The sequence below is a fragment of the Ixodes scapularis genome, unplaced genomic scaffold (genome assembly GCF_016920785.2).
Source record: "Ixodes scapularis isolate PalLabHiFi unplaced genomic scaffold, ASM1692078v2 PGA_scaffold0__279_contigs__length_252992795, whole genome shotgun sequence".
NCBI lineage: Eukaryota > Metazoa > Arthropoda > Arachnida > Ixodida > Ixodidae > Ixodes > Ixodes scapularis.
Genome location: NW_024609835.1, coordinates 104,695,066 through 104,719,886, shown reverse-complemented (window position 1 = coordinate 104,719,886; position 24,821 = coordinate 104,695,066). Strand labels below are relative to the sequence as shown.

The 24,821-nt window shown below is 47.3% G+C and overlaps 2 protein-coding genes across 4 annotated transcripts in view; one reads left to right on the top strand and one right to left on the bottom strand.

Annotated features, from left to right (window-relative positions):
- Positions 1–9,945, bottom strand: part of LOC8024778 (coronin-2B) — a 237,124-nt gene extending 227,179 nt beyond the window's left edge. For 2 of the 3 annotated variants that reach the window (XM_042289294.1, XM_042289292.1), the window contains exon 1: positions 9,700–9,922. Coding sequence is in view for 1 of the 3 variants with exons in the window: in XM_042289298.1 (XP_042145232.1) it covers positions 9,700–9,738 (39 nt within the window). In the remaining 2 variants the exon portion in view is untranslated. Of the gene's footprint in view, positions 1–9,699 lie in introns of all 3 variants that reach the window. The other variant, XM_042289298.1, reaches the window with a different exon arrangement.
- A 455-nt stretch (positions 9,946–10,400) lies between these two features.
- Positions 10,401–24,821, top strand: part of LOC8031915 — a 160,021-nt gene continuing 145,600 nt past the window's right edge. Inside the window, exon 1 of the mRNA XM_029990793.3 lies at positions 10,401–10,852. The gene's annotated coding sequence lies outside the window, so the exon portion shown is untranslated. The remainder of the gene's footprint in view (positions 10,853–24,821) is intronic.

Below are 24,821 nucleotides of genomic sequence, written 5' to 3'. Positions count from 1 at the left end.
ATCTCCAGTTCTGGCGGAAAAGGGTAACGCGCAGCACTCCCCCTCCCCTCCCTCCCCCTTCCCGGGAAAATGGAAAGTCTACGCCGCTGGTTGTACATATACAAACGTAGGGCAAACTTCATCTGGAATCATTGACTACAATTGCACACGTTCTGTAGTGAGTGTAGAGACACAGCACCCCGGGAATTCGCTGCAATGTGCCTCGTGGCACTGGGACTTCAATATGTTCTTTCTGGGGATGCCTGACAAAGGCGTCGGAACTATTTGGGAAATTAGGGGGGGGGGGGGGGGGGGGGGGGGCAGTTGATAGCGGTGGTGGAGGCAAGAGCGATTTCCTGCCCCTTCCCCCTTATCGTTTACATTAATTTTTTTTTAAATAACTAAAAAGCGACCCCCCCCCCCTCCCCTTTTTGTCCCTTTGTTCCGACGCCACTAGTGCCTGGCGTTCCTCAGATAGCAAAGGATCCCAAACATTCCGAAGTCGCAACTAAACTTGCCCGTTAGACGATCGTCTGCCTCCTTGAACTTGCGCGGTCACGCGAAAGAAACGTGCAGGTACGCAACGAGGAAAAAAGGAAACAGCGAGATATATGGACCAGAGAAACGTTTAATGATAAAAACAAGAAACGCGGTTGGGATTCACACGGGGCGACAGCCGGTGCCGGGCAAAAAACTAACAAAAAATACGACGAAAATAAAATAAACGCGTCTTTCTTTTTCCGCTCCAGCGGGCGCGCCCAAGCCTCCGCCGCCGACGGGACGACATGCTCTCGGGAATAAGAAATGAGCGCGTGGGCCCCGCTTCAACCCTTTCCTGCACTCCGCTTTCGCCTTAGGATGGAACGCTGCGGACGTTTACGAGCCGTCGGCAGCCAACCCAGCGTCGCCAACCTACCGCGCAACGGGCATTCACGTGGCGTTCACTCGGCGTTGGATTGGCCTCGATGTCACGTTTGCGGTCCATCGTGCTTCTGAACGAAACCGGAGGACAGAGATGTTTTCCGCGCCTTGCACGTGAGACGCGGGCTGCACGCGCTTTTTCTTTCCGACGCCGCCGCCCCTGCATCATTCCATCGCGCGTGTCGCGTCCTTAGGTTCCTATTGCAGTCGCCGTCTCGCCCTCTCCAAGCGAGTCGATTGATGACGTGATGGGTCCCGGTTGAAATAGCTGTCTGCGTGCAGCAGATAAGCAGCGGTATGGAGCTATGTGGGAACTCTGAAAGGCTGAGCAATTTCGAAGGGTGCTCCACCCAGAAAGGAGCGTCGGGAAGGAAAACAAACTGTATCGGCCGACCTTTCCAAAAAGAGCGCTCTGGCCGCCGCCATTTTGCGAATCGAGCGACCCCTATCAGCCAGAAATTTCTGGCACCCGCCTGAGCTGTGGAAACCCGGTCAGCGTGACTCCCCACCTGCATTGTGCATTCGGAGTTCGCCCAGCTTTTGTTGGAAGTTTTTACTTTATTCGCCTGTTTAAGATGCTTACTCTTTGTATGTTATCTTCCACTGTGAGAACCGGAGAATGCCAGGGCTCGTTGCCTGCACGGCCTTCGCAGGAAACGAACGAAGAGAGCGAACGTCAAGCAGCCCGCGACGCAGGCAGTTCGACGTTCTTGGAGGATTATTTCCGTTGAGATAATCTCCAAAAAGCCTTCCCAGCTGTGTTACGGGGTTTGCGCAAAAAATAGCTGATAGGGTCGGGTCCGGGATGTGGGGACAAAATAGACACGTTCGTTCATTTGCTTTGAAGCTGTGCAAAAAAAGGAGCTCTCTTCTACATGTTCCCCCAAACACGCCGGATTCCGTCCGATCGTCGTGAAGTGACTATCGTCGACACTGTATATTGGACATTCTGTGTTATTTTGAGACCTTTCTCAAATCCTGTTCGGATAACGCGGCACCGAGGGGTACGTACAATATATTTTTTGTTCGATTGATGAGACTCATTGAATTTTATGTTGTGGGCGGGGAATATCCATGCAGTATACGGATACCTTTATAGATTGACACGGCTGAGTTTACGGTGCCGTAAAATAATGAACATAAAATGAAACAATCATTCCAGTTGCATTTGTACTGTCGCGCACGGACTCACCAAAACAGCTTTCATTTCTTTGTTTTTGTTCCCAAAAATAGAGCACTGCTTTCTTAAAGACCTCTATAAATTATGCTCGCCACAGAATACAAGATAAAAAAGAAAACGCGGCAATTCAGCCGCCACCAGCGTCCGGAATTGCGCCAACGCAGGCTGCCACAGCCTACTGACGAGAAACTCCACAGCTCAGCGCAGTCGGGCAACACTGACGTACACTCTCAAAACCAGGGACACGCGCTGTAAATCGCTTCGTTCGAGACTGCCGCTGGAAAGGTCTATACCTATAGCTCGGCACACGGCGGAAAAAAAAAAAAAAAAAGAGAATAATTACGGACGGACGATGGAGGAGGAAACGCGTCGGGTGTCTGCAAGTTCGGGTTCAACAACGATTGACGGGGGCTCCTGTCACGCAGCGTGTTGTTTCTGCTCCAGCCGTGCTATAGGACCAGGAACTGGACACCGACTACCGACTAACCTGGAGTTGCCCATGCGAGCGCCAGGACAGTGATCATGCGGTGTCACTGAAAGTTGATCCTGATGTTCTCATGTATATGCGACTCGACTTCAGCGACCGCGAGCCTTAATACGCAATTAACGTTCATTCCATCCATCTATATATAACGTGTCCTTCTCAATCGGCAATCCGCCCCGTTAATTTTTTTTTTTTTTAACAGTGTGCGAAGAAACGAACGCGATAGCTAGCTCTAGCACAATCGCGCAAAGCGGGTGGAACGGTGCCGTCAGGTGCCTGAGGACGGAGGTGCGACGTGGTTAATTCTCCTAGCCGTCGTGATTCGAGTCGTGGATGCCACTGACGCCCGCCACGAGTGCTCGGTGATCCGTGAAGTGGGTAATCGAGGTGGAAATTTCTCAAACCATCCAACATTACGCGTAACAGCTGGATACTGCCAAAGTGGGATCTCGTTCAACGCGAGTAATGTTTGAAAACAAGTGTTTGAAGCAGACGACACGAAGATTCCCTTCGTCTCGTCCTTGTTCTCTCCGCACTGTGCGGCCGACGGGAAAACCCGACTTCCCTCTACTCGAGCCAAGAGAGGAGAGAATAAGGGTTTTTTTCCATAGTGGCGACGACAGCCCACGAGCTCAGAAATAAATACAGAACTATGGCTAAAAAAAGGGCAACATTTGCGTTTATACGATTCATGTCCCCTAATACCATACGAAAGAGCCATATGACGTATTATATACTTATACATTTTCCTCGGGTCAATTTGATGTTTAGCTTTTTGTCCGTCATACCTTCCCTGTCAGATGGCACATCAATAGTATCGTTTTCTTCTAACCGTCTAACGTGTTTTTTTTTTATAATTTCGGAATTAGCGACATTGTGATTAAACAGATGTGGCGCGCACCACCGATAATTCGTTGTGTGTGTTATCTGTATAATACGTGCATCTGTATAATACGTGCATAAAATAAGGTGGATGGTATGGAACCACTTAGAATTGTGACGTCCGCTGATAAAAGTACTGAACTTTCAGACTTTTCTTCGCATGGGTCTTTAGTATGCCATTATGGGGTGTGGGCCGTATAAAAACGTGTGTTGTGTTTCGTTTATCGGCGAAAGTCTTTCTCGCAAATGGTAGTTATCGAAAAGGGGGTAAATACCATCACCTTCGTCTTAGCTCCAACTCGACTGACTCTAAGCTACAAATATTCGCTACCCCGGCAAAACGGACGGCATCTAGAGGGAAAACACTGAACCGGCGGGAAGAGGTCCTTTCGGAATTTCTGCTCGTCTCATGTGGCTACCGTCATTGCATGCTGTCGGCGGCTAGAGCGATGGCCACCTAAAGCGAAGGAAGTTGCTTAGGTTGTGTCCACAGCAACGAAAACGGCAGCAACGGAAGGGGCGCAGGGAAAACCGTGACTCATAAACAAAATCCTTCGCTTCGTTTTTTTTTTTCAAAAAAAAAAAAAAAAAAAACGTTGGGATTGTTTTTTTTTCTTTTTTAGTCTATATCAATAAAGTAAAAAATTTTGGATTAAGAAAGGAATCTGGAATTCGAGTTTTCAGGAATGTGTTTCGGAAGATATAAGTATAATTACCCATAGCGATCAATTATCGGTTTTGCTAAAGAAATGTTTTCTTTTCAAAATGAACTCTGGAGCACGATAAGAGCTCACTAGGGCTTTTCAGTGTTTCGTACTCCCTGTTGTTTACAAACTGCTCTACATGAGCGGCATCTCTCTCTCCATTCTAGTCCTGTCCGGTGTTTGGACACATCTGAATTGAGAAAACGTTCTCTGAATATCACAGCTTACCCTCGTACATTTCCACTGCACAATGATATCACTTCACTTCGACCGGCGCACTGCTCACGGGGAAAGGAAGACGAGAGGTCTTTGGGGATGACGACGCGACGTGCAGACTGTTTGCCTCGGGGACGAGGACATCGATCACAGCTTCAGCCAGTGCCCGCGCCTACAACCGAGCGAAGCGGCGGGAGGGCCCTTGGCGAAGCTTGGTGAAATGCCCAGAACACCAACAACAGCGGCAGAACACAGGACCACCACAGCCGCCGCTTCAACGAGGCGGAGAAGGCAGAGCTGGTGGAAGCGGCGAAGCGTCAGAAGCGTCACCTCCCGAGGTGGGAAAAGTGTTGACGTGCAGCTGAGGAGTCCGAAGCCTTCGGAGCCCCAACGAGCCAGGAGAATTAACACACAGCCCGCCCACCTCAAAAACTTCAATCGAGGTCCGCGCATCAGTTTACTTCGCTGTTGTGATTTTACAGATGCTGTAGGGACTGTAGGCGGCTAGGGTGACTTGTGCGAGGGGCCAAGGCGTTACAAACAAGTCATTTGGGAGCCAAATCACGCCACACCGCCTGGAACCAACGGACCAAGCGGTGGACACATACTTTTGGTGTTCTTTTCTATTTTCATTATCCACGTCATATAAACAATTTTTTTTTTAACGCGTTTGCGACGTTTTTTTGGGAGCGACCTTTTTGATGCAAAAGGGTTTCGGTGCTATTGAATACGAATACGCCACGAACAGCGCGATTTCATGCCGAAAATGATAAGTTGTCTGGCGGCTTCTGACCGTTCGTGCACACTCGGAAGAGGAAGCACACATCGAGTCAGTAGACACGCCAGTGTGTTTTTCATACTACCCAACACCGAGGAGAACCGGCGTCATTTGGCCGGCCATTTTCCACCCGCAACAAGAGACGGCAGTCCTTCGCTCGAACAAGGGAAAGGGTGCAAACGTCTGGAGCGCGCCCGGTCGCTGGTTATCGAGTGGCCGCCGGCATTCTCCGTCCCTAGTTTGTGGCGGGTTAGGGTCAGCCAGCAAAGCGGGCAGAAGCGCGCTCCTCGGCGCCAGCAACTGACTTGTCTTTTTTTTTTTTTTGGAGGGGGGTCGTTAGGTTTGAATGAAGAACACTGCATTTCCTTCGGACCAGACCGTTTCGGCTGCCACACGGGTCAGAGAATCAGCATCCTCACTGCGTGCGTTTCATGATTTTTTTTTTTTTTTTTGCGATTATATTGCTGTTGGCATAAACTTCATATGAAAACGTAAAAACCCCCACTTTAAAAATTCTGGAACGCCTGCTTTCCTGCAGCGAACTTGGAAGAGTCAAGCGCTGCTGTCTACTACAATGACGACGCTGAATTTATGTTTAAACCTAGTAAAAACAGAGGCCGTGGTTAAAACACAGTCTGCATTCTGACAACGAGCATGACGATCGCGAAGCAGCTGAAATTAATACGTCATCTCAGTGCCACGAAGCAGAATGTTTTCTTTTTTTTCTTCTTTTTAGGTCTGAGCATCCAGCCTCGCCATTTGCCGAGCTCCGTCCGTAAAGTGCGGCGATTGGTCTTCCCAAATGTTTGGCAGGAAAGTAGACGCCCCAGATTTCTTAGAGCCTATACCGACGTAAAATATCCCCATGCGTTGGCACGGGCATGTGTTGCGTGACATGAGTATGTTTACTGTGCAACGAAAAAAAAAAAAAAAAAGCGGATGAAAGGCAGGGCGTTGTCCCTTCTCCGCCCGGTTCTTTCACTGCTTCGTACCCGTTTGTTCCAACCCAGCTGAAAGCGCAGACGATTGCAGTCGGCCAAGCTTCGTGTTTACTGAGTTATCATTTGTTACGGAAGCGAAAGATGATAAAAAGGCTCGTTGCTTTGTTCCCGCCTTCTACTCTGCTCCACTTGAGACTGATAATTCTGGCACCGCGGAATTACTCGCACTTCAACGAGCAGTCCCGGAAGTCATCACTACTTCTAGTTAAAAAAGTAAAGGAGAACGCTGATATGTGCCTCTTAAACCTTACAATAAAAATATAAGCCTCAATCAAGCACACCCATCCACCCACACACACACACACAGAGACACACACGCATTAGTCGCTTACAGCTGAAGAAATGCAGGACGTGGTTTACGTTCACGCTTCTAGCTTCGGGATTGCACGGTTCTACGGCGCTCTTATCGGCTGATGCCGCAATCTGACTGGCCGCGGTGCAATAATGAGATGGTCCGGATTCGCCCCGCCCAGCGTTACTTCGGCTGTCAGTGAACCAAGTTTCACTTTCGAATCGTCCGGTCATAGGGGCGTGCCGAACGTGAATGACACAGCTGCCCATTGTCGTGGCCTGCAGGTAAGCTTTGCGCACCGACAGTCTCGGAAGGGAGTCATATGTCCTATCGCGTATGGAGTTCTAGAGTTCAATAAAGGGTTAAAAATCTGACAGTAAGGGAACGTGACGTCCTTCAACTGCTTGGAGGCCAGCACGTGGTTCGCGAGTAAAACCATATGCCTCCTCTCACAAAGCCTGGCAGTTCGACGACGGAGCTATAGAGTGCCCGGTCGCAGATTTGGAGCGCGAGGATCTGGTAGCACAGAGCATCAAAGAATCATTTTTCGGGGAACCTGGACGTTAGCGCACAACTTTAGCAGCGGTGAAGACCCGAAACACACTTGTTCGCTCGGGAGAAGTGTGTTTCGGCCTCTCGCCGCAGCGGGGCGCCAGTCACGTGGCTCTCCTCTCATCCGTAGTTTGCCGCTCCACCTTTTCCATTTCGGCGGCGGCTTCTCGTGGCGATCTGCCAGGCTTTGTCAGTATATAGGACGCTATGGTAAAACCTACATCTTCCAATGAAAAAAGAAAGAAAACGGGAACACGTGAAGCGCCCACGTTGCCAGTCGAAGAGGGGATCGCTGAAGTACCCAGCCCGCAGCTTCTCATCGCGAATGGAACCAGTCAGAGGTTGGCCCCCTGCGACGTCACTGTGCCCTCTGCTGCGCAAGAAGTAGACGAGCTTGCTCGTCGTATTCGGACATTCAAGAAAGATCAACTCGCACGCGCCATTCTACGAAGCACACCAATCGAGAGACCTGGATAACAATTGGTTCAAAAAATGCCGTATGCGCTCAATAACAATGCCGCGTTTTGCATATATATATATATATATATATATATATATATATATATATATATATATATATATATATATATATATATATAGAAGCTTTACACACACGCCAAATTACAGCCGCCATTGCTGACCGTCTCTTGTCTTACCGAGATGCCGAGCAACTGAAACGGTAGTTGACGATCCTCTACAAAGGCCGATGCTTTAGAAAAGGACACAGTTGAATCTAATATGGCAATAACCTGTCCTGCTATGGTAATGATGAAGCGAAATAAACGGAATAAGAGGAAACAAAAACTGAAGGTCAGTTATGGCGGCGTCCATGCACAGCTGCTGCAAAGCGTCTTTATGTAATCTAATGCAGTCTCAAACTTCCGCAAGGCCATTTTACTGCTTACAGAGAGAAACGGTCCCGCGTGCGATGATTATTAAGTGTCTAGAGCGGCGCGTGCTTGTCACTTCGGCAAAGGAAGATCAGAGAAGCGAGTCGCTCGGAGTGCCGATACCTAAAAGCCATATTTTCTCCAAAATGCACGCAATCGACTAGACGAATTGCAAAACAACAACAACAAGACATTGTTTCACTTTAAATAAACTTATCATCATCTCGTAAGAAAAAGAAATAAAAACTATAGTAACTATTCGTTCATGAAACAGCGGGAGTGGCTATTATTCGGTTCAAATGTCACACTACGTGATTCATTCTCCTGCATTCTTATCGGGTCAACTCTCCTCAATGCTTGATGCGTCGAGGTGCAACGGGCATTGGGTAAAGCTTCGGTTTTCTAGGCTCCAGTCTAGAAGCAAAGGGTGCTGACAGAGGTATCCTTTGTTGGAATGACGAGCCCGGAAAAAGATAGGCGGAGTTGCGTATAGAGACGCCATTTTTACTTGGAACACGTATCGTGCGCTAATTCGTCACAACCTGCAGTTTTTTGTTTTCATCTGTCGAACACACGAGCCGCTCCTGTGTTCGCTCCCGAGTTCGGCTCGTATACATCGTCGGCTGCGATTACGGGTTTTCCGCGTGGTCCACGGAGAAGTAGACGCGCAAACATTTAATTATTTTTTCCTTACTTTTTTTCTGCACACACACTGCAATGTCGAGGACTTCCGAAGTGTGCCGGTTTCAGCAACTCGCGTTACGATCTGCGCAAACGAACCCGGTGTCCGCGCCAAGCCTCGGCTTGGGCGTGGCCGCGGGCTCACTCGAGCCCCCGGGGTTTGGGCAACCCTGGTGCAAGCTCCGCGGCTCGGAGCAATCGTCATGGAGATCAGCAACGACTTTGAGCTTTCGCAGACACAGCTGACTGTCAGTGGCGCGGTCGCTTTCCCGGTTTGTATTCGTAACGTGTTGCGCGGTGCAGCCGTTTATTATATCCGCCGGGCACTTCTGGCTCGTGCTCTTACGGCTCTGGTTATTCGTTCGCGTCATGCCGGATAATTTAGTTTACCGGCTTCACAACTGCCCCGAAATTTCAGAAGCTTGCGTGTCGATATACTCGAATGGAACTTTAGAGCAGCAGCATGTGTAGCAGCAACATGGTTGATTGCGCCGCTTTATTTTTTAAGATGGGTGCGAGTACTGAAATAATCCTCAGGGGTCAATACCTAGCCGTGCACATTTAAAATCAATAAAAGGGTTCCTTTTTTTAAAGCGGCGATAATTGCGCAAGAGGTATACTTAGGAAATTTAGATATCAGTAGGACTGTTTATTTTTTTTTGTTCGTAGATATTTTTATTAGGTGCAAAACCCATTAAATCGGCTATAAATCGCGAGGGCCCCTAAAACACCATAACTACTTGAAGGGCCAAAAAGAATTAATAAGGAAAATAAACGCAGACAAATAAAGAGAACGAAATATAAAGCTCGCATGGTCCGCGCTTTTCTGTTTCTGTCAAATAAAAAGAAAAGCAGCCAAGAAACTGAACATAACACGCAGGGTCTTTGAAACCCTTTTCGTTTCTTTAATAGCTTGCGCCGAGTTTGTATAACAAAAACGTAACGAGGGCCCTCGATCTCCGATCTCACTTCGGGTAGGAAAAACGAAGAAATTAATACTGTTGCCCTTAACAAAATAAAAGACCCTTCGTCGTGCACTGCCGAAAAAAAAAAAAAAATACGAATAAAATTTTTAGGCTCAAAAAGAAACGAAGATATCGTGGTGGGTACCTAAGAAAAACTCCAAGACGTTCGCTTACCTTTGTGAGAGGTTTTCCGAGAGACGCGATGTCAATCATAATGACGAAAAATCCGTTCGCGAAAGAGTCGTTCTTCTGTGCAAGCTGCGGCTCGGGAATGGAGAGCGGTTTTTGTCACAACCGAAGTTCAATTCGAAGCAAAACTACTTTCACTGAAGTTCACCAGGCCCGATTTCCACAGGCGTCACAAAGTGGACTCAAACAACTTCTGCTATCGGGTGTGGTGGTGTCTGCTTTGAAAAAAGTAACCCTAGCGGCGTGTGCCTCGACTACACAAATCGAGAAATATGTTCAGGCTATAAATGACAAACATGAAGATGTAAGTGTGAAACAAATTGTATTATTAGTGTTGCGTATAACGTTCAAAAACATTTTAATAAATTAACATTATTATTACTTGACCGTTCGACCTTCAAACTATCAACGAAACCGAAACTGCCGTTTATTCTTCTAAATAAAACTAAAACTATAAATATTAGTTCATAAAATTTAAAAATGCAATAATTTACAAGATTAAACGTTCTACGTCACTATTTTGATATAAACTGAGCGATTAAAAAGCTAACTAAACACCTAAGTTACCGCCTGGTTTGATTCATTGTATCTAGATGGCGCCACCTAACCAGCCGCCATTTCGGTCTTTTTTTTTGTGTTACTTTTTGTCGACAAATTCCTCACCCTCTACCGGACAAATAGGTTACTATGGCCCCGCGTAGGAATTTTGAACGATTTCGCTGAAAGTTTCCCTAGTGTTTTTGTCGGTTCCGGTGTAAATTCCATTGACTGAGTTGCTGCTCCGGATCATCGGATTATCGGCACGGATATCGAAGCCAGCGCTTCTTCAGCCCCGAGTGCGCGGCTCCTTTTGGATGGTTTCGTTGAGGTGGTGTCTTCGAAGGGCTGCCCAAGAAATTCGCGTGGCGGTCAGGTCGGTCCGCTAGCACTGATCGGGAACACTTGTCAACTGGTGAACCTCCTCTTTTGGCAACCCGAAAGCCTGGTGCATACAGCAGGGCCAGCGAGTATCGGCGGTGACCTCCGACCATGTGTTGTGTGACACCCAGCGTGCTCCTCGTACAGTGTCGCAAACTTTAGTCGGAGGGCAACCCCTCCCGCAAGCACCTCTTGGTCGGACAGCGTTCTATGAAAGCAGGTATGTGTGTCACACTTTGTTCGCTCTATGTTGATTGTTGTTGTTTTGACAGCGCCGTGCGTATGAAAGCCTCGTGTAGCCAAGGTGCGCCGACCTTAGAACGTTTCAGCGTTGACAACGGCAGCGTTGGTTGACAGGTACGGTAATCGAACTCAAAGTAGCTCATTGGGTTCCAGTCACCCATTTTTAGGCCGCCTTTTTATTGTTTGGAAGGTCGACAAGTCGCTAACCGGCACAGGCGATCGTGCCATCTTGTAGTGTCGAAAAGTAGAACCAAGAACAAACTTTTGTGCTCGCCATACAATAGACGGGGTTGACATTACGGGGGGCAGCCGTAGTGCTCATATTTGCCGCTAGGTGGTGCGTCGGCTGCGTCCTTCCTCCAAACCGGGAAGCAAGCAGAGCGAGGAGAGCGTGGTCAACGCTGTTGTCTCATTTTCATGCACACCGCGAGTTAGCCGACGCTTCCGCGGACGAGTGTCGTGCGTTCAACTTCGGTGGCGTATTAATAGCAGCTACACGTCATAGCAGCTACGACCGACAGATGTTGTCTTTGAACACCTGTTTGGGCGCCACTTGAGGTGCGATGTGTCCTGTTTACACACGCACACGTGCACGAAGGTAGCAACGGCGGCGCATTTGCAAAAATTTTATTTTGCTCTCTGATCCACACTGGTATATGAATATATATATATATATATATATATATATATATATATATATATATATATATATAATGATATGATGGGCACAGGTCTGCCTCGCTGAATGGAGTGAATTGATGCCTATTTGGCACCCAGAGCGCGTAAAACTTAAGGAAGGGTGACTCGCCATTCCTTGTAATCATCTTCCGTCGTCGCGATTTCACGTCTTCGGGTATCTCTCTGCGTGCTTAGGATTTCTGGGTCAGCCGTGGCGTAACTAGTAGAGAGATCGCGTGCTACCGAAGTCCTCGACTCTAGCTTTTTTTTGGTACACATCTGCACGCAGTTATAATGTCTGTGTCATCGGAGCACGTGCGCTGACAAACATGGCGGTCGACAGATCGTGCTATGCCATATGTTAGCTCAACGCCCAATGCTCGAGTTTCAGCAGACAAGCATTGGACTGAAAATGCTTTGCTCAGTTTTTATTTACTACGTCTCGAAATTCACTCCTCTTGCGATGTGTCGACGTAAGCGATTTAAGGACTGCGGTGCTGATGACCGTAGATAAACGCGCAATGTCTGCTTCACGCGAATCCGTAGGTTCCGTTCAGAGCGACCTGGACAACGCGGTTGTACGACAGTAACAACAGATTCGCCGGAACAACTGTTCCATCGCACCAACGGCCGACAATATGTAGTCACGGAAGCCACAAGGGCGAGCAGACATCGTGAAAGGACGTGTTTCGTTCAGTTCGGTGTTTTCCCACTGGGTGCCGTCCGTTTCGCCGCCGTCGCGAATGTTGCACGGCCGCACAATGCAAAGATTTGGATGTCCGTAAAAGAACTGAACGCGCTCGTGCCTACGATGGCACGACCGAGCGCCACAACCCGTGCTCCTCAAGAAGATTCGGCGAACCTGCTCAGAGCGCTTCAGCCAGCAGCAGCAGCAGACCAGTTTCGGTTACGTAACGTGACGTCACAGTCGCCGCCAGGCATGCAAGGCAGAACTCGTGCGTCACGCCGCGCTCATTACGCCCAGAGGTCGTCGTAAGCCAGGACCAGCAAAAATAAGCACCGAAAAAAGGCAGCGAAGACTGGCGATGCACGAAGCGGCGAGTGCGAGCAAAACACAATGCCAAGCGGGGAGACGTGGCGATTTGCCGGCGCATCGATGCAGTCACGCCGGAACGATTAGGTGCGCCCAGCCGAATCCGGATGAAGGAGGCATATATCCTTCTGCGGAACGGTGCGGGCTGCCTCTCTACCTGGGCTTGTTTTCACTCGGGTCGCGGGCGGCGCCGCGCTAGCGCCGGCACCGCGAATGGCTTTGACCTCGGCGCGCGTCCCCGACGAGTCGGCGCGGGCCGGCTGCCCGGCCCGCTCGAATCTGTCGCTCACGAAGGCAGCCGATCACAGTGAACGATAGAAGGTTCCCAGCGGAGAATGAAGCTCGGTATACGATTACGTCGAAAAAAGCTTGCTGGTGGCTGTCGCTGGCAACTGGTCGCCTGCAGTCTAAAGAATGTCAGTAGGTTCCCTTTCTCGCATAACACGAAGACAGCCAATCACGGAGAGCCATAGAATATTCCCTACAAAGAATGAACCTCTGAATACGATTACACTGAAAAAAAGCTGGCTGGTGCCTGTCGCTGGCAACTGGTTGCCTGCAGTCTAAAAAACGCCAATGAGTTCACCTTTCCGCATAACACGAAGACAGCCAATCACGGCGAACCATAGAATATTCCCAACGAATAATGAACCTCGGAATATGATTACACTGAAAAAAAGCTAGCTAGTGCCTGTCGCTGGCAACTGGTTGCCTGCAGTCTGAAGAACATCAGTGAGTTAGTTCCCTTTCCTGAATAACACGAAGACAGCCAATCACGGCCAACCATAGAATATTCCCAACGAACAATGAACCTCGAAATATGATTACACTGAAAAAAAACTGGCTGGTGGCTGTCGCTGGCAACTGCACTCTAAAAAAAAGTCTGTGTGTCTACTTTCACGCACAGCACTCGGAGAACCAATCAGCACAAATTACGGAGGCAGCTCAGCGAATGGCGATGCCGAAACATCTGTTTAGACCAAAAAACGCAGACTGAGTTGTGACATTAAGCAATGCAAGCGTGACGTTTTGCATTGCTTAATGTCACAACTCAGACTGCGGTTTTTGGTTTAAACAGATGTTTCGACACGTCATTCGCTGAGCTGCCTCCGTAAGTTGTGCTGATTGGTTCTCCGAGTGTTGTGCGTGAAAGTAGACGCACAGACTTTTTTTAGACTGTGGTTGCCTGCAGTCTAAAGAACGTCAGTGAGTTCCCCTTCCTGCATAACACGAAGACAGCCAATCACGGCGAACCATAGGATATTCCCAACGAATAATGAACCTCGAAATACGATTGCACTGAAAAAGAGCTGGCTGGTGGCTGCTGCTGGCAATTGGTTGCCTGCAGTCTAAAGAACGTCAGTAAGTTCCCTTTCCTGCATAACACGAAGCCAGCCAATCACGGCGAACCATATAATATTCCCAACAAATAATGAACCTCGAAATGCGATTACACTAAAAAGCTGGCTGGTGGCTGTCGCTGGCAACTGGTTGCCTGCAGGCTAAAGAACGTCAGTGAGTTCATCTTCCTGCATAACACAAAGACAGCCAATCACGGCGAACCATAAAATATTCCCAATGAATAATGAACCTCAAAATACGATTGCACTGAAAAAGAGCTAGCTGGTGGCTGCTGCTGGCAATTGGTTGCCTGCAGTCTAAAGAACGTCAGTGAGTTACCTTTCCGGCATAACACGAAGACAGCCAATCACGGCGAACCATAGAATATTCCCAACGAATAATGAACTTCGGAATACGATTACACTGAAAAATGCTGGCTGGTGCCTATTGCTGACAACTGGTTGCCTGGAGTCTAAAGAACGTCAGTGAGTTCCCTTTCCTGCATAACACGAAGACAGCCAATCACGGCGAACCATAGAATATTCCCAACGAATAATGAACCTCGAAATACGATTACACTGAAAAAAGCTGGCTGGTGCCTATTGTTGACAACTGGTTGCCTGGAGTCTAAAGAACGTCAGTGAGTTCCCTTTCCTGCATAACACGAAGACAGCCAATCACGGCGAACCATAAAATATTCCCAACGCATAATGAACCTCGAAATACGATTACACTGAAAAATGCTGGCTGGTGCCTATTGCTGACAACTGGTTGCCTGGAGTCTAAAGAACGTCAGTGAGTTCCCTTTCCGGCATAACACGAAGACAGCCAATCACGGCGAACCATAGAATATTCCCAACGAATAATGAACCTCGAAATATGATTACACTGAAAAAAAGCTGGCTGGTGGCTGTCGCTGGCAACTGCACTCTAAAAAAAAGTCTGTGTGTCTACTTTCACGCACAGCACTCGGAGAACCAATCAGCACAACTTACGGAGGCAGCTCAGCGAATGGCGATGCCGAAACATCTGTTTAGACCAAAAAACGCAGACTGAGTTGTGACATTAAGCAATGCAAGCGTGACGTTTTGCATTGCTTAATGTCACAACTCAGACTGCGGTTTTTGGTCTAAACAGATGTTTCGACACGTCATTCGCTGAGCTGCCTCCGTAAGTTGTGCTGATTGGTTCTCCGAGTGTTGTGCGTGAAAGTAGACGCACAGACTTTTTTAGAGTGTGGTTGCCTGCAGTCTAAAGAACGTCAGTGAGTTCCCCTTCCTGCATAACACGAAGACAGCCAATCACGGCGAACCATAGGATATTCCCAACGAATAATGAACCTCGAAATACGATTGCACTGAAAAAGAGCTGGCTGGTGGCTGCTGCTGGCAATTGGTTGCCTGGAGTCTAAGGAACGTCAGTAAGTTCCCTTTCCTGCATAACACGAAGCCAGCCAATCACGGCGAACCATATAATATTCCCAACAAATAATGAACCTCGAAATGCGATTACACTAAAAAGCTGGCTGGTGGCTGTCGCTGGCGACTGGTTGCCTGCAGGCTAAAGAACGTCAGTGAGTTCATCTTCCTGCATAACACAAAGACAGCCAATCACGGCGAACCATAAAATATTCCCAATGAATAATGAACCTCAAAATACGATTGCACTGAAAAAGAGCTGGCTGGTGGCTGCTGCTGGCAATTGGTTGCCTGCAGTCTAAAGAACGTCAGTGAGTTCCCTTTCCTGCATAACACGAAGACAGCCAATCACGGCAAACCATAGAATATTCCCAACGAATAATGAACCTCGAAATACGATTGCACTGAAAAAGAGCTGGCTGGTGGCTGCTGCTGGCAATTGGTTGCCTGCAGTCTAAAGAACGTCAGTGAGTTCCCTTTCCTGCATAACACAAAGACAGCCAATCACGGCGAAGCATAGAATATTCCCAACGAATAATGAACCTCGAAATACGATTACACTGAAAAAAGCTGGCTGGTGCCTATTGCTGACAACTGGTTGCCTGGAGTCTAAAGAACGTCAGTGAGTTCCCTTTCCTGCATAACACGAAGACAGCCAATCACGGCGAACGATAGAATATTCCCAACGAATAATGAACCTCGAAATACGATTGCACTGAAAAAGAGCTGGCTGGTGGCTGCTGCTGGCAATTGGTTGCCTGCAGTCTAAAGAACGTCAGTGAGTTCCCTTTCCTGCATAACACAAAGACAGCCAATCACGGCGAACCATAGAATATTCCCAACGAATAATGAACCTCGAAATACGATTGCACTGAAAAAGAGCTGGCTGGTGCCTATTGCTGACAACTGGTTGCCTGGAGTCTAAAGAACGTCAGTGAGTTCCCTTTCCTGCATAACACGAAGACAGCCAATCACGGCAAACCATAGAATATTCCCAACGAATAATGAACCTCGAAATACGATTACACTGAAAAAAGCTGGCTGGTGCCTATTGCTGACAACTGGTTGCCTGGAGTCTAAAGAACGTCAGTGAGTTCCCTTTCCTGCATAACACGAAGACAGCCAATCACGGCAAACCATAGAATATTCCCAACGAATAATGAACCTCGAAATACGATTGCACTGAAAAAGAGCTGGCTGGTGGCTGCTGCTGGCAATTGGTTGCCTGCAGTCTAAAGAACGTCAGTGAGTTCCCTTTCCTGCATAACACAAAGACAGCCAATCACGGCGAACCATAGAATATTCCCAACGAATAATGAACCTCGAAATACGATTGCACTGAAAAAGAGCTGGCTGGTGCCTATTGCTGACAACTGGTTGCCTGGAGTCTAAAAAACGTCAGTGAGTTCCCTTTCCTGCATAACACGAAGACAGCCAATCACGGCGAACGATAGAATATTCCCAACGAATTATGAACCTCGAAATACGATTACACTGAAAAAAGCTGGCTGGTGCCTATTGCTGACAACTGGTTGCCTGGAGTCTAAAGAACGTCAGTGAGTTCCCTTTCCTGCATAACACGAAGCCAGCCAATAACGGCGAACCATAGAATATTCCCAACGAATAATGAACCCCGAAATACGATTACACTGAAAAATGCTGGCTGGTGCCTATTGCTGACAACTGGTTGCCTGGAGTCTAAAGAACGTCAGTGAGTTCCCTTTCCGGCATAACACGAAGACAGCCAATCACGGCGAACCATAGAATATTCCCAACGAATAATGAACCTCGAAATACGATTACACTGAAAAAAGCTGGCTGGTGCCTATTGCTGACAACTGGTTGCCTGGAGTCTAAAGAACGTCAGTGAGTTCCCTTTCCTGCATAACACGAAGACAGCCAATCACGGCGAACCATAGAATATTCCCAACGAATAATGACCTCGAAATACGATTACACTGAAAAAAGCTGGCTGGTGCCTATTGCTGACAACTGGTTGCCTGGAGTCTAAAGAACGTCAGTGAGTTCCCTTTCCTGCATAACACGAAGCCAGCCGATAACGGCGAACCATAGAATATTCCCAACGAATAATGAACCTCGAAATACAATTACACTGAAAAATGCTGGCTGGTGCCTATTGCTGACAACTGGTTGCCTGGAGTCTAAAGAACGTCAGTGAGTTCCCTTTCCGGCATAACACGAAGACAGCCAATCACGGCGAACCATAGAATATTCCCAACGAATAATGAACCTCGGAATACGATTACACTGAAAAAAGCTGGCTGGTGCCTATTGCTGACAACTGGTTGCCTGGAGTCTAAAGAACGTCAGTGAGTTCCCTTTATGCTGCATAACACGAAGACAGCCAATCACGGCGAACCATAGAATATTCCCAACGAATAATGAACCTCGGAATACGATTACACTGAAAAAAGCTGGCTGGTGCCTATTGCTGACAACTGGTTGCCTGGAGTCTAAAGAACGTCAGTGAGTTCCCTTTCCTGCATAACACGAAGACAGCCAATCACGGCGAACCATAGAATATTCCCAACGAATAATGAACCTCGGAATACGATTACACTGAAAAATGCTGGCTGGTGCCTATTGCTGACAACTGGTTGCCTGGAGTCTAAAGAACGTCAGTGAGCTTCCTTTGCTGCATAACACGAAGACAGCCAATCACGGCGAACCATAGAATATTCCCAACGAATAATGAACCTCGGTATACGATTACACTGAAAAAAGCTGGCTGGTGCCTATTGCTGACAACTGGTTGCCTGGAGTCTAAAAAACGTCAGTGAGTTCCCTTTCCTGCATAACACGAAGACAGCCAATCACGGCGAACCATAGAATATTCCCAACGAATAATGAACCTCGGAATACGATTACACTGAAAAAAGCTGGCTGGTGCCTATTGCTGACAACTGGTTGCCTGGAGTCTAAAGAACGTCAGTGAGTTCCCTTTCCTGCATAACACGAAGACAGCCAATCACGGCGAACCATAGAATATTCCCAACGAATAATGAACCTCGAAATACGATTACACTGAAAAAAGCTGGCTGGTGCCTATTGCTGACAACTGGTTGCCTGGAGTCTAAAGAACGTCAGTGAGTTCCCTTTCCTGCATAACACGAAGACAGCCAATCACGGCGAACCATAGAATATTCCCAACGAATAATGAACCTCGGAATACGATTACACTGAAAAATGCTGGCTGGTGCCTATTGTTGACAACTGGTTGCCTGGAGTCTAAAGAACGTCAGTGAGTTTCCTTTGCTGCATAACACGAAGACAGCCAATCACGGCGAACCATAGAATATTCCGAACGAATAATGAACCTCGGAATACGATTACACTGAAAAAAGCTGGCTGGTGCCTATTGCTGACAACTGGTTGCCTGGAGTCTAAAAAACGTCAGTGAGTTCCCTTTCCTGCATAACACGAAGACAGCCAATCACGGCGAACCATAGAATATTCCCAACGAATAATGAACCTCGGAATACGATTACACTGAAAAAAGCTGGCTGGTGCCTATTGCTGACAACTGGTTGCCCGGAGTCTAAAGAACGTCAGTGAGTTCCCTTTCCTGCATAACACGAAGACAGCCAATCACGGCGAACCATAGAATATTCCCAACGAATAATGAACCTCGGAATACGATTACACTGAAAAAAGCTGGCTGGTGCCTATTGCTGACAACTGGTTGCCTGGAGTCTAAAGAACGTCAGTGAGTTCCCTTTCCTGCATAACACGAAGACAGCCAATCACGGCGAACCATAAAATATTCCCAACGAATAATGAACCTCGGAATACGATTACACTGAAAAAAGCTGGCTGGTGCCTATTGCTGACAACTGGTTGCCTGGAGTCTAAAGAACGTCAGTGAGTTCCCTTTCCTGCATAACACGAAGACAGCCAATCACGGCGAACCATAGAATATTCCCAACGAATAATGAACCTCGAAATACGATTACACTGAAAAAAGCTGGCTGGTGCCTATTGCTGACAACTGGTTGCCTGGAGTCTAAAGAACGTCAGTGAGTTCCCTTTCCTGCATAACACGAAGACAGCCAATCACGGCGAACGATAGTATATTCCCAACGAATTATGAACCTCGAAATACGATTACACTGAAAAAAGCTGGCTGGTGCCTATTGCTGACAACTGGTTGCCTGGAGTCTAAAGAACGTCAGTGAGTTCCCTTTCCTGCATAACACGAAGCTAGCCAATAACGGCGAACCATAGAATATTCCCAACGAATAATGAACCTCGAAATACGATTACACTGAAAAATGCTGGCTGGTGCCTATTGCTGACAACTGGTTGCCTGGAGTCTAAAGAACGTCAATGAGTTCCCTTTCCGGCATAACACGAAGACAGTCAATCACGGCGAACCATAGAATATTCCCAACGAATAATGAACCTCGAAATACGATTACACTGAAAAAAGCTGGCTGGTGCCTATTGCTGACAACTGGTTGCCTGGAGTCTAAAGAACGTCAGTGAGTTCCCTTTCCTGCATAACACGAAGAGAGCCAATCACGGCGAACCATAGAATATTCCCAACGAATGATGAACCTCGAAATACGATTACACTGAAAAAAGCTGGCTGGTGCCTATTGCTGACAACTGGTTGCCTGGAGTCTAAAGAACGTCAGTGAGGTCCCTTTCCTGCATAACACGAAGCCAGCCAATAACGGCGAACCATAGAATATTCCCAACGAATAATGAACCTCGAAATACGATTACACTGAAAAATGCTGGCTGGTGCCTATTGCTGACAACTGGTTGCCTGGAGTCTAAAGAACGTCAGTGAGTTCCCTTTCCGGCATAACACGAAGACAGCCAATCACGGCGAACCATAGAATATTCCCGACGAATAATGAACCTCGAAATACGATTACACTGAAAAAAGCTGGCTGGTGCCTATTGCTGACAACTGGTTGCCTGGAGTCTAAAGAACGTCAGTGAGGTCCCTTTCCTGCATAACACGAAGCCAGCCAATAACGGCGAACCATAGAATATTCCCAACGAATAATGAACCTCGAAATACGATTACACTGAAAAATGCTGGCTGGTGCCTATTGCTGACAACTGGTTGCCTGGAGTCTAAAGAACGTCAGTGAGTTCCCTTTCCGGCATAACACGAAGACAGCCAATCACGGCGAACCATAGAATATTCCCGACGAATAATGAACCTCGAAATACGATTACACTGAAAAAAGCTGGCTGGTGCCTATTGCTGACAACTGGTTGCCTGGAGTCTAAAGAACGTCAGTGAGTTCCCTTTCCTGCATAACACGAAGACAGCCAATCACGGCGAACCATAGAATATTCCCAACGAATAATGAACCTCGGAATACGATTACACTGAAAAAAGCTGGCTGGTGCCTATTGCTGACAACTGGTTGCCTGGAGTCTAAAGAACGTCAGTGAGTTCCCTTTCCTGCATAACACGAAGACAGCCAATCACGGCGAACCATAGAATATTCCCAACGAATAATGAACCTCGGAATACGATTACACTGAAAAAAGCTGGCGGGTGCCTATTATTGACAACTGGTTGCCTGGAGTCTAAAGAACGTCAGTGAGTTCCCTTTCCTGCATAACACGAAGACAGCCAATCACGGCGAACCATAAAATATTCCCAACGAATAATGAACCTCGGAATACGATTACACTGAAAAAAGCTGGCTGGTGCCTATTGCTGACAACTGGTTGCCTGGAGTCTAAAGAACGTCAGTGAGTTCCCTTTCCTGCATAACACGAAGACAGCCAATCACGGCGAACCATAGAATATTCCCAACGAATAATGAACCTCGGAATACGATTACACTGAAAAAAGCTGGCTGGTGCCTATTGCTGACAACTGGTTGCCTGGAGTCTAAAGAACGTCAGTGAGTTCCCTTTCCTGCATAACACGAAGACAGCCAATCACGGCGAACCATAGAACATTCCCAACGAATAATGAACCTCGAAATACGATTACACTGAAAAAAGCTGGCTGGTGCCTATTGCTGACAACTGGTTGCCTGGAGTCTAAAGAACGTCAGTGAGTTCCCTTTCCTGCATAACACGAAGACAGCCAATCACGGCGAACCATAGAATATTCCCAACGAATAATGAACCTCGAAATACGATTACACTGAAAAATTCTGGCTGGTGCCTATTGCTGACAACTGGTTGCCTGGAGTCTAAAGAACGTCAGTGAGTTCCCTTTCCGGCATAACACGAAGACAGCCAATCACGGCGAACCATAGAATATTCCCAACGAAAAATGAACCTCGAAATACGATTACACTGAAAAAAGCTGGCTGGTGCCTATTGCTGACAACTGGTTGCCTGGAGTCTAAAGAACGTCAGTGAGTTCCCTTTCCTGCATAACACGAAGACAGCCAATCACGGCGAACCATAGAATATTCCCAACGAATAATGAACCTCGAAATACGATTACACTGAAAAATGCTGGCTGGTGCCTATTGCTGACAACTGGTTGCCTGGAGTCTAAAGAACGTGAGTGAGTTCCCTTTCCTGCATAACACGAAGCCAGCCAATCACGGCGAACCATAGAATATTCCCAACGAATAATGAACCTCGAAATACGATTACACTGAAAAAAGCTGGCTGGTGCCTATTGCTGACAACTGGTTGCCTGTAGTCTAAAGAACGTCAGTGAGTTCCCTTTCCTGCATAACACGAAGACAGCCAATCACGGCGAACCATAGAGTATTCCCAACGAATAATGAACCTCGGAATACGATTACACTGAAAAATGCTGGCTGGTGCCTATTGCTGACAACTGGTTGCCTGGAGTCTAAAGAACGTCAGTGAGTTCCCTTTCCTGCATAACACGAAGCCAGCCAATCATGGCGAACCATAGAATATTCCCAACGAATAATGAACCTCGAAATACGATTACACTGAAAAAAGCTGGCTGGTGCCTATTGCTGACAACTGTTTGCCTGGAGTCTAAAGAACGTCAGTGAGTTCCCTTTCCTGCATAACACGAAGACAGCCAATCACGGCGAACCATAGAGTATTCCCAACGAATAATGAACCTCGGAATAGGATTACACAGAAAAAAGCTGGCTGGTGCCTATAGCTGACAACTGGTTGCCTGGAGTCTAAAGAACGTCAGTGAGTTCCCTTTCCTGCATAACACGAAGACAGCCAATCACGGCGAACCATAGAATATTCCCAACTAGGGATGCCGCGAACGTTTTTCGAATCGAAGTTTCGATGATCGAATCAAGCGGTTCGAAAGGTTCGAAAGATTTCGATCTTTCGAATTGTGTACATCGTAAAATTCGACGGAAGTCGAATTTTCGAACTTGTTGAGCTAAGAAGTTCGACGGAAGTCGAATTTTCGAACTTGTTGAGCTAAGAAGTTCGACGCTTTTCGAACGTCGAACGTATTACGCTAAAAAATTTGATCTTTTTCGAACTTTCGAACTTATTTATCAAGAGAATTCGAAAATTTTCGAACTTTCGAATCCTGCAACGTCAGACTTTCGACGAACTTCGAACTTTTAGGGTAAAAGTTTGTGGTTCTCCTCGGGGCCACTGCCTTTGGGAGATCCACGTTCGCGGCGAGACGCTCTACCGCGAAGCGGGTTCGTGCTCGCGTGGCATGCTGCTCGTTGAGCGCAAACAGACACCAGTCACGTTGGTAACGGTGATAAACTGTTTATTTACAATGAAACAAAATAACAACAACACAGCGGTTATAAGCTGGTGAACGCCGTCGGTGTGGAGATCGCCCACGGCCGAACGGTCGTTCACAAATGTACAAAGGACGGGGTAAACGCTCACCGGTGCGCCGGAAGGTTCCCCGTTGTCGCCGCCGCCGAATCCCAGGAAGAAGACGAAGCGAGACCGCTGTCCGCTGGTTTTAAGATAACGGCGGGGGCGAAGTGGCCAATCAAGGAGCGACACGTCGATCTCCTTTGTGCGGGGGTTCGTTACGGACATCGCCCCAAGGGGGATAGGAGGAAGCCACTCACAGTGGTAAGCAGCGCCACCTCTCGCTACGCCAGCGCGGCCGCCACGGCGCGCCAAAACGCTGACGCGACAGAATGTTGAGGGATCACAATCCCCACAAGTTCGACGATCGTCGAACTTCGAAAGACGAGCGGACGGTTTCGTTTGAATTCAAGTAGTGAAGTACATTCGTAGTTTTTTTTTTTTTTTTTTTTCGCGAACTTTTACACGCGGTGCTGCGTTCCTTACGAAATATAATGGCGTTTGTTTCAATGTTCTGGCATGCTTAGTTTTAAAGAAATAAATTTCCGAAGGGGCGAGGAAGGACGACTGGTTTTTGATGATTATCGTTTGTGCCAGATTTGAAGCGCGCTGTAGCCGAAGCTATTTGTGGTAATGATGTTATACTTTTTTAAGAACGATCTGTGTATAGCCTAGGTAAGTGCCGTCTTAAGATGTGATTATTGTTATTCAACGTGAGTTTCGAAGAAATGTCCAAACATGTGTCTACATGCAATTATGCCCTAAACTTGATATTTATTTTCGTCTAAGTTGTTTGAGGTATCGCATTTAAATTAACACCACAGACAGTACATATCATTGCCATCTGCAGAATACAAAATAATGTATTTATTGTTTTTTCACGTTAAGGAATAAATCAACTCATGGGAGAAGATTTCTAATAGTGTTCAAGTTCAACACGTCATTAAAAGAAAACTTTTTTTTTTTTTTTTTTCGCTTCACGATCCTGGGACGTGTTTCTTTTAGCCTGTACACATTTTGGTAAAAGAAACTTGTTTCGAAGTTCTGAACCTCTGAATACGCAAGAATACAACACTTCCGGCGAAATCTTGATAGTTTTTTTTTTTTTCAGCTTTTTATCCCCGCATTTATTTATTTATTTATTTATTTTTTTACTATTGGCACAGGTATTTAGGTCAAAAAGACATAGCTTTGAACATCCGAACCACTAAGCATGTGACGAGTAGTGCCTTCTGACAACGAGTTTCTAACAATGACCATCTACTCAATCTTTTATGCAGTGAAGAGCGACAGTAGCTATACATATGCATAAATAATTTCAGATTAAAATAAGCTCGACCACGCCCTCTTTCCCCGTATTGTTTTCTTTAACGTTCCGAAATATCTGGAAGGGGAGAAGAAATCTAAAGCCCCCCCCCCCCCCCCCCCCCCCCCCCCCGCTCGCTACCCTCTTACCCCCCGGTTTTCCTCTTCCGAGGTTATTTGTATGGTACAACGCTCCTCGACCTCGAGTTGTGTCGGCTTTTTGCGATGCGATTCCTCTGTCCCAGAAAATGAACCTCCAGGACAATTACAAACTTAACTTACTATATGCCAGCGTCACTCGGGCGGCGTTCGATCAGATTACTACCAGCGTGCAAGGGGTGGCGTGGTAGTTTGCCAGGTGTTGCGTTCGGGAGGGTGGCGACCTCAGGCGCGGAACCAAGAGTTGG